The 10,958-nt window shown below is 35.6% G+C and overlaps 1 protein-coding gene across 1 annotated transcript; it reads right to left on the reverse strand.

The window, feature by feature from the left end:
• Positions 1–5,951: 5,951 nt before the first annotated feature.
• Positions 5,952–10,257, reverse strand: LOC121414864 (somatostatin receptor type 2-like). The gene is made up of 2 exons (XM_041607917.1): positions 10,121–10,257; positions 5,952–7,632 (listed from the first exon to the last, which is right to left on the reverse strand). Exons 1-2 carry the CDS (start codon positions 10,218–10,220, stop codon positions 7,037–7,039), a joined length of 696 nt encoding a protein of 231 aa, XP_041463851.1. The 5' UTR covers positions 10,221–10,257; the 3' UTR covers positions 5,952–7,036.
• Between the last annotated feature and the right edge of the window lie 701 nt (positions 10,258–10,958).

The following is a 10,958-nucleotide window of genomic DNA, read 5'->3' on the forward strand; positions in this document are numbered from 1 at the left end:
TCAAACAAATAACCAATGATATTTCAAGAACTGACCATGAAGTCTATAAAAAAGACTACCAGGACGGAAGTATGACAATAATATATCTCAATTCCTAATTAGTTTTTTGTAAATATTTTTAGTTTTGTTTGTAAAAAGTGCTGTCCTGTATGATCTGTTGATGTGAATAAGATACAACAAATATTCGGGGCTCATTAGCATGATAAGAAGACACACATTATTAACCGGTATCTATGGTTAATTTTCACATAAAATTTCGTAACATGAAACATTTCTAACATTAATATACAAGATTTACAACATTACGGAATTCGGGTAGCACAATCCAAACAATTGATATAGTGTGTCCTATACGCTTACAGAGGGAAAACTATTAAAATAAAAACAAAATGTGATACGTCGACTTTCAAGAGACCTTTTCAGACAAAAAAAAATGGTTACATCTTCTAAAACAGAACTGAGCTGTAAAAACTATGGTTTAAAACTGACACCAGTTGGTTCTAATAGAGGACCACACCCTAGAGATTGGACATAACACCAAAGAGTGCAAATGTGAAAACCAAAGGTGTTGAAATAGAAACTGCAATTTAAAATTGATATTCGAATGATCAAACATTGATGTATCATAACATTCTCGAATATACTCAACTGCCTATCTCATTGATTTACATTCGCAGCAGATTAGACATATTAATATTTGACAAGTGAGATAAAATCGCAAAAAACTCATAAAGGATATGTAATCTAAGCAAAGTGAATGACGAAGCTTATATATAAAATTATCTCGAGAAACCAGACAAAAAGCAACGTTAATTTATACTTTCATGTATGATCCCAAGACTCAATAAAGAGAAGGAATATGAACAAAGCTTCGCTTGAAAAAAAAAATGTTCACAGATCTACGGCAAGTTTATAAAGAATTGCAGCAAAGTTAGTACATCCTTTTTGTATTAAATTCCATATTCTTAATTCTGACCCAGCACAAAATGGAAATTTCTAAACAAAGTTTTGACCCTTTTGGTGCTAGTCTTATTTATTTAGTTTATATTTACGACAGCTCGGAACCAAACTTAAAATGAAGTAAATCCTGAGATGAACATGACTTGTATATAGTTTAGTTATCAAAAGATTGTTAAATGGGTGAATCTTGTAAGCTTGGTGCAAAGGAGTCATTTTTAACTGTGCTTGTATCATACAGACACGAACGCCAACACCGACCATGCATGAAATTGCTTGTGCTGATCAGGATTGGTGGACATGTTGGATGTCCAAAATAATGAATTACGTCCGGGATGATCATCAACGCTAGTACCCGATTATGTCCTTCTCGAAGAGATGAAGTATTGGAGAGGCAAAACCTGACTCTAAAACGATGTGAACAACTCACCAAAACAAGTCATTGCGTCCGTTCTTCTCATTAATTTGTATTAGTTGTTAATGATTGGGAAATTCAATATGTTGGAACGGATGCTGTTTATGTAATACAATTCGTGCATTACGCAAGTAAGCTTCCATTACTTAGCTTGGCGTTATTTATTTTGTAAAATTTTATTGTTAAGTCTAGTATGCTATGCTCAATGATGATTAGATTCTTAGTTTCCTTTATATTTTGTTTTATTTGTATTTACTATGTCAATGATACCATACATCTTAATTTATATTTCGCAATTATTGTATTGTCTACAGGATAGTTTTCCCATTTCATCAACTCAAAAAAAAAAAGAATACAATACCAGTCACCATTCTTTGAATCACTATTGCCTGTTTCGGCCGGGTTTTATCGTTCTCTGACTGAGGCAGGTGGTGGTGCGTCTGGGAATTTTGACTGGTAGTGTATGTTATATTTGAACAATTTTGTATTTGTAATAATTCTGATTTTAAATATTATTGAGCCCACTCATTACAGAACCCAATGTTACTTTTATCTATTATGTATATATTGTTATTTTTATGTTAAGAGGACCAGGCTGCATGTATAAAGATATTTTAATGAATAAATAAAATAAATGAATAAATGAATAAATTTGCATGACACTTAATTCACTAACCACGATCATTTTCAAACTAGAAGGACAAACATATTTTTGAAACTCAAGATATCAAGTGATCAAAAGTTCCGACAAAAAAAATTCAAGACAAAAATAGAGTAAATTGTCTTTTGATTAAGTATTTCTGTTTGAGACATAAAATAAATAAAAAACATGTCACTTAAACGGACTAATTTCTTAGTGACATAAATACAGCTGAATTTAATTCATCAACAAGATCTAATTAGAAACTGCCAAACCTATACATAGCACACACAATTGAGGTACAGTAGATATGTACAGTCCTCCGTAACAAGCCATATACATTCACATACGATTGAGTCTGCAAATAAGGTAGATTGTGTTCATATAAATTAGTATACATTGATTTATAATACAGTCATAATCAATTAATTGAAAATACTTGATTCTGAAGCAAAAAATACATATATCAGATTTAGTACATTTTTACACTAAATAAAGTATGATTGAACTAGACGTTGAACTTCATAATCTGGAACTCTTTGCACAATCAGTTGCCGTTAACGCAAACTGGAAAACCATTTCTGAGAATCAACAAGGTTCGATTAAAAGTAAGTCCAACTCAGAAATCAGAATCACTTCAGAATGGAATCCCGGCCGACATCATTTCGAGTCGATTTTGATTCATGTTAGAAATATGACTTTATACACTGTAAAAACTGTGGTGTTAAAACTGACACCAATTGGTGTTAATAGCGAACCACACACTGAGGTGTTAAAATAACACCCTAGAGATTGAACATAACACCAAAGAGTGTAAATGTAACAACCATAGGTGTTGTAAAAACACCTTTATGTGTAAAACTAACACCACCAATTTAACACCTGTGTAAAATAACTGGTGTGGTCCTCTAAGTACAACGATTAACACCACAATTTTTACTGTGTACCGTTTTGATACCCATCACTGTGAAAAGAATTATACCACATCGTGTTCTGTACTTTTTTTTTAATGAATCTCGCATTCTGATGTACCACGGAATATTTGGCAAAGTTTGCTGTTAGTATTAACACGATTCGAATGTTGGGGAAGGGGGCAGGTGCACGGGAGTGTCCCAAATCAGAGCAGAGTATTAAATAATACTGGTATCACTGGTAGCAATAATTTGTAATTCGATCATTCGGGACAATTCTCAAGTCACTTATATCGGTATTTCGTCAGTTAAAGCGAATATTTGCCGGCAGTTTGCTCATGCTGCGCGACATAACAACGACTTAACTAGATCACGTCCACTTTAGTTGAGCAATTGGGGGGAAAATAATGACGGTTACCATGGAGACTATCATGTGGCAAACACAGCATGCTTCTTTTTCGCGTTCCATCTTTCTGCATTCTTCACTTTTATATTAACTCTCCATTTTGCCACTCCCCCTCTATCTTCCCCCCCCCTCTCTCTCTCATCTCTTCCTCAATTACATTCTATCTCTAACCCTTCTTCGTATACAGTCACACCAGTTTTGTTAATCTCCATATCACTCCATATCCGCACCCGTGAATTTGGAAAGAGGCACTGAGACATCATCAACATATATAATTTCTCCAATTCAACTCCATTTCCCGAAGCTCATCTTTGGTTCTGACTCTCGCCTTTCAAACAGAGGGTCGTGGGTTCGAATCCTAACCATGGCGTGTTTTCCTTCAGCAAGAAATTTATCCGAAATGTGCTGCACTCGACCCAGGTGAGGTGAATGGGTACCCGACAGGATTAATTCCTTGCATGCACTGAGCGCCGGTGATGGCAGCTCGAGCTAAAGCCGGGGTAATGATAGCAGCGCTTTGTATCCTCAGGCAAAAGGCGCTTTATAAATACCGCTATTATTATTATTATTATAATCGGACCTCCTATAGAGAACGGCCTCGATAAAAACCTCTTTATTACATGCGTTTTGAATCATCCATTTTTATCAAATAAAAAGTGATTTCATTTTACCCAAAATCACCTTGTTAAACGGTAATAGGCGTCAGCGGTTTTTGTCTGTTTTTTTCCCGGGGGGGGGGTGATGGATATCACCTCAAATAACCCATCGCATTTCATTTAAAAAAAAGTAACAAATCTTGCTGCAATTGAATAACAAAAAAAAATTGACTCGCTCGCTTCGCTTTTACGTCATTTCAGTCTGTATTGCAGTTATAATTATAATACATTAGCACATCCAATATTTTTTATTTCTCTCAATATGTCAATAGAAAGAGAAATCTTAAGCTTCTACTTCTACTTCAAAAGGGTTGAATATATCTTATCAATTAATGATTTTGAAAAAAAGAAACCTGTCACGTTGTATCAATCTAATATTTTGAATCGGTCTGAATGCAAAATAAAAACCGAATCCAATTTTTTGGTTTGATGTTAGTAACGTAACACGTATCCCAGTGGCGTAATTGGCAAAAAAGGGGTCAGACATTGCGTATGAGGCAAAACTTACAAGGAAATGGCTTCTAATAGAAAAAAATCTTTTGTGAAATATTTTGACATAACATTTATCGTAATTGTAATGCTTTACTTTTTTCTATTTTTTCCTTTGTCGAATCAGTTTCACCTTTATTTAATCTCTCCGCCATACCAATGCACCGCAAAACCAACTATTGACAAAGTGCTCGAAAATCTCAGTACCCGCATTAATTGATCTCATCAACCAATCGATCTAAGAGAGATTAACATTAACGAACTCACCCACATACACACATACACTCACCCGAGCATAATGTACTCATTAACAATAGTAATATACATTCCACTTACAAGATGATGTCCACATAAGCCTCTTTTCTTCTTCTAAGATTGAAATTTCCTGGTGACGTTTTTCATTAAAGTATTTTATCATTGCTTCAACCCTTATTCAGTTTTCAAGAATGACAAGGAGTTGTTTTTTCTTTCTTAAATTTTAACCAAGCAAATCCTAAAAGTATCGTTTTAGGCCTTGTGATATAGAATTCATCCCCAAATACGCTGTCTGCTTGTAAGCAAACTTTTAGTCTTCGGTGACTTTCCCTTTACATCTTTCTGCGTACTAGTAAGCCTTTTTATGACCTTAATCCTTTAAAGTCAAAAGGAAAAGCGTAATACTGCTTTAATTATTATTTCGGATTTTATTGATTCATGTGAGCGTTATTGAGTCTTGTTCAAAATAACTCCTGTGTACAATCGGGTGAAAAGTTTCAGAATAATGTTTACCCCAAGGTTCTCTACTAGGGCCCTTTTTGTTCATTTAATGTATGACTTTAGATTTTACATGGCTTCGAGGCAAACATTTTAAGAAGCGTGAGAAGGAAGACAACGGGTCGTATAAAATCACTGGACTTAACGTCCACGTAGAATGTATAAGGAATAACATCAAAATGTAAAAAAAAATATCAGGTAGTGGAGGTAAACTTAAAATCCTATGTTTGATGGACTTCAAGTCAATTGTAAGACGATGGATCACAGGGTATGTCTATGTTATAGAACATACATGTATAAAGACTCAACTTTTTTAACTATATTTTGTGATATTCTTATATTATCATGATTTCAGTGAGAGATAACATGAAGTATACAAATTGTTTTATTTATGAATTTTATTTAGACTATTGATAAAAAACTGTTTTGGGCAAAAAAGCAATACCATTCAACATCAAACATTCAATGTCCGTTTTCAGACGATATATCATAGCATTACCAACATAGAGGACAGCACTGCCATTCTCACCATCACCATTAGCACTGCAGTCATCATAATCATCATCGCATTACCATCGTCACCATCTTCGTCATCATCATCACGATCTTCGTTATCATCATCGTCATCATCCTCATTACCGTCATCATCCTCATTACCACCACCACCATCACCGCTATCATCATCATCGTCATCATCATCATCATCATCATCATCGTCATCATCATCATCATCATCATCATCATCATCATCAAATCATAATCATCCTCATTTTCATTATCATCATCATCGCACCACCATCACTAACATTCTGATTAAACAATATCATTAACACTCACAATGAGAATTTTATGAAAATCGATATCATAAACTAGCCATAAACCACTTTGCAAACCGAATAGCAAAACATAATAGCACTACATAAAAACAATAATAAAACAGAAAAAAGGTATAGTTTCGCATCTGTGGATCCTGAACAATCGTCAATGTTAATACAAAACGAATATTCCATTGCAACCAGGACATGCTTTTTTTCAGGCATGACATGCATAAGCGCAGGGAGAAGAAACATTATATAAAACGCAATACTTTGCAATTCGGAGCAAATTTTTAATTTAATCTTTCGGAAGTGCATTTCGAATTGAAGGCAATTTGATCGGCGAAATAGTGTTGGAACCCCCGTGCACTCTGGGCTAGACGCCCCCCTTTGCCCCTCACATTTTATTGGCGTGTCTAACTGATGGAGATGATACCTATGCCGTGTCTAGTGTGGCAATTCCGAGATTTATGGGTCTAATCAATCTACCTTTCAGGCCCTTAGATATTAATTACCCTAATAAGGCAATGGGTCTTCCACGGTGATCAATCTCAAGTGTGGGATAAATTCTTATCTTAAAGAGGATCGATTAGGGGAGTGTTTTAACGGTTCATATTTACCATTTACACTGCAAAATGTCGTTGAATCAACACCATCAGAGAGGATCACACCAAGTACATACTGTATAAACACCAATGTGAACTTTGTGGATGTTAATTTAACACTTTTCGTGATATACGCACTGTAGGTGTTATTAAAAAATAAAAGGCGTATCATCCAGACTCAGGGGCCCCCGTAACATGAAACTTAGTGATTGATCATGAAATTGCTTTCTACCACTGATTGCATTGATTATCGTGTATGAACAATTGTAAAGTCAACACTATGATCAATCGCTAATCTTTGTGTTACACGGCACGGGTGTGTGGTCCTCTGACAACTTCGACAAATGGCAGTGTTATTCAACTTATTTTTTTTCTCTCTTTAAAGTGTACTAGGTTGAGGAATCTTCTTTTATTTGTGACGTCGTCAGTCGTTCACTTTTTGTCTTCATACTGATACTTACAGACACGTTTTCGCGCGTCTTACCACTCCATCCAGACGAAAAGAACTTTTTGAAGTACTTCTTAAAGCTTGTTGTAGTAAAGGCATACACAAATGGATTAACACATGAATTAGCGTAAGCTAGACAGAGACAAAACGTGTAGAACTCGTTGCTCAACCCGTGCCGGAATAAAGGGTCGACGTTAATGGCGATGTTGACTGCGTGCAGAGGGGCCCAACACAAGGCGAAGAGTGTGACGACTATGAACACCATCCGTGTTATCTTCTTCTTGCGTCGAAGCGCCCTCGCATTGGCCTGCGCTGATTCTGTCCCAGCGGACGTCTTGTGCCACACCTGATAGAGGATCTGGACATAACAGAACATGATGACCGACAGAGGAACGCCATAGGTGGCTAGGACAACGAACAAGTAGAATGCGAGGTCGCCGTGCTCCCAGGGGAATTTGCGAGAGCAGAACACGTCGCCATGTTCATCAACGGTCGTCTTGTTGAACGCCAGCACTGGAGAGTATAACACGAAAGAAACTGGAAAAAAAAGAGAACGAAATATTAATGAACAGGGATCAGCAGCTGTGCCCGGTGCAAATTTAATGGCTGAGGTTCGCAAAATATACTATATTTTGGATGAAAATCCAGGATGTACGCCCTCCATAGCAACTCATCTTCATGGCAAAGAAAAAAAATATGATAATTTGTATAGAATATGTCATTCTAGGTCGGTTTATGACCTTCGGGCCTAGTTATTAAATAATACTCAACCAGAAAGCGAAACTAACCGGTCATAATTAATGTTATGGTCTTATGCAAGAGATCCCTGGGCCGGTAACATATAATCTTATTATGAAATCACAATATGTAACAGGAATCAGATATTATTCAAAGTCTATATGCACCATAGATAAAAGAGACCTACTTGAGGACCAAGTTTTAAATTTTGAAAAATGTAAGAAGAAGGTCTCTACGTGCTACTTGCATAACAATTGCCACTATTTATGTTATTTGACGCCATTTATCAATATGACATATACAATTTACAAATTACTGTAGAAGAAATATCCAAATATATCTCAAAATATATACACTTGTAATGTTCTACGGATAGTGTGCGTGTGGGGGGGGGGCATATAGGTGCTCATGAAAGGCGAATAATACAGTGATATGTACCAAGTATATTTGTTTTAGTGTTGTTCTTATTTAAGTAATTTTCATTTATTGTAAAAAAAAAAAAAAAAGATTAACGGTGGCCCTTTTCACCCAGTGATCCAGCTCCTGGGTGTACTTCTGACGAAACCTCGTTAAATACGTTTTCTATTAGACTATATGAAATAGGAAAATGAATAACAAAATAAATCAGGTCTGATGTGATTTGAAAAAAGGTTAGAAGTTATATCAGATTGGTTCTGAAAAAAAATTGCAGTTGAGAGTACATTATTTTGTTTACTTAAATATATGGGATTTACTTTGGATGCATGATCAAGAAAGTAATTTCTCAAAATTATTATATGTCTGTTATGTATAAAAAATAATGGAAACACTATATTTGTTTACTGTTATCATGCCTGGTGTCTTGCACTTTTTTTTGAAAGAAAGGACATTCTATCAATGTAATATACAGAATAAGTTATACCTCTTTATACGGTGATGTTTTGATCGACTGGGATTAGAGGACGCGCATATTGCCAAGATTTTGAATGTCAAATCTTGTCATATGATTTATATGGAAAATAAGGTTCAGACAAACAGGTCCAAAGAAAACAAGTTCATGGCCATCATAAACTGCACCCCATTACCTTATCATATTAATTCAATTTATTGTGAAGCACATTATGAGTCATACATAGGTGACTCATCTTTATGTTCAAACGTCAACCTAAGTGAAAGTTGAAAATGGGAAAATGGCGCCAATTTATCTCCTTGAAATGATTTCCTTCTAAGATTGATACCTATCATCAACTATACAGAAAAAAAAAATCGGGAATCTTCGTCGACCACGAGACAGACCAGAGGTTGAGTGGGTAGAAGGGGGATGACATACAGTTGTATCATTAAGCCTGAATCATGCTTCAGCAATACCATCAAATTGTTTTTTCTGAATAGCTCTCGTATGAATTTCATTTCGATGTTGTGCTTTATTTTTTTTTAATAATGAAGTTGGTATGTAAATAACTTCTACAACCAAGTTTAAATGTACCTTAAAGTTATAACTTACTTTAAAAGAACTTTGAATGAGATAGTGTTACGGCTGCCTGAAATTTCTTAACAAGAGTGGGGTGATCACATAATACAACACCCGCCTGCTAACCCGGGGAATGGAGTTATTGGTCAAGCAAAAAAAGTGGAAGGTGGCGACTTGACCTTTGATCTTTTGATCTCAAAATTAATAGAATTCCTGGGATCCATGCTGGTATCATACACTCAAAATTATATGAGCCTAGGTAAGTTAACCTGAAGTTATCGCGTTTATATAAGGACTTCAGAAGGGTATGAGGAAATCATGCCACTGGGACCTTGACCTTTCGAGCTCAAAATCAGTAGGCTTCTTGTATCATACACACCAAATTACATGTATATAAGCCTGATTAATTTAAACTGAAGTTATCGTGTGTTCAAGGAAAAATAACTGACGGACGGACAGACAGGTCACCGAGCATGTCGATAATAATACGTCTGTCTAGGACGGACGTATAAAAACAAAAATCTGTACATTTCAAAGGCCGTATATCGGGACACACATGACTGTGATTATGTGCTATATAAGCACGTTATAAAATTAGTTATCAGGTAAAATAAGCTAAATCATTGGCATAAGGGTTATCGTTATAACATATTGTACATTATATTGAGGTGCCGCTACCGAGTGGTTTTAAGGTGCACTACTGCATCAGAGAAGTCAAGGATTCCATTTTCGGCACGGTCCTTTTTGGCAGATTTTATTGAAGAGAATGTCTTTTAAAAGTGGTGATATAGTCAGAGCGTTATGTCATTACAACGGGGTGACATCCCTCATACTTACAGAACCATATGCCAACGTTGATGAGTAAAGCTCGGCGAGTTGTCCTAGTGTTGCGTGATCGCACGGCATGCACGATCAGAAAATATCGATCGATAGTCATTGCGGTGAGAGTTAGACATGTTGCCTGGACCGTAACCTGTCATATGAGAGAGAGAGAGAAAGTGAAAAAAAGTGAGTTTATCAGAAACCTTAAACCTTTTTCGTATATATTATTGCCGGGCCAGTAATTTACTTTGTCGTTTTGTGCTTAGGAAAATTCAGGGCCTACTGAGCATTCCTAGATGAATGATGACAATTTTAATCATTTCATGCCAATTCAAACATGCCTTCTGAAATTTATTTTTTTGGGGGAAATTCAATTTCGGAGACGATGAACCTAAGATCTAGAACCGATACGATACGTTTGCATAGACTGCTTTCTGTGTACATTGTATATGAATTTTGTGACAAATAAGCAAAATATAGTTTATCGTGTTTGTGGAATTAACGATGCGGTGATGACTTTGATATAAAAATATGTTTCCAAAGTAATTTATTCATGATTATTTCCATCAGAAATTTTCTTGTATGTGCAATGTTTGATTCCGAATATTTTAAGCTATAATATCATTGATGTCACTAGGGCAAGCCAATTCCCACTTTTAAAACAGATACATGTATATGCTTGTGGGATACAAAGATGCAAATATTTTTGACAAATGATATTACAAATTGAACATGCGATACCAAAAAATTATTCGGAGAGGGGCAGAGTCTTATCTTCGTTTTCGAAGAAGGGAATGCAATAGTCGTACATGGACTTGCCATACATTCGGCATAAGTATAAAGTTTTTTGGGG

Source organism: Lytechinus variegatus, chromosome 5 (assembly GCF_018143015.1).
Source record: "Lytechinus variegatus isolate NC3 chromosome 5, Lvar_3.0, whole genome shotgun sequence".
Lineage (NCBI taxonomy): Eukaryota > Metazoa > Echinodermata > Echinoidea > Temnopleuroida > Toxopneustidae > Lytechinus > Lytechinus variegatus.

Excerpts from the sequence above, each read along its gene's own strand:
- LOC121414864 (XM_041607917.1), bottom strand. The coding sequence starts at position 10,220 with ATGACTATCGATCGATATTTTCTGATCGTGCATGCCGTGCGATCACGC. Across the intron at positions 7,633-10,120 it reads CAACGTTGGCATATGGTTCT|TTTCTTTCGTGTTATACTCT; the intron begins GTAAGTATGAGG and ends TTTTTTTTCCAG.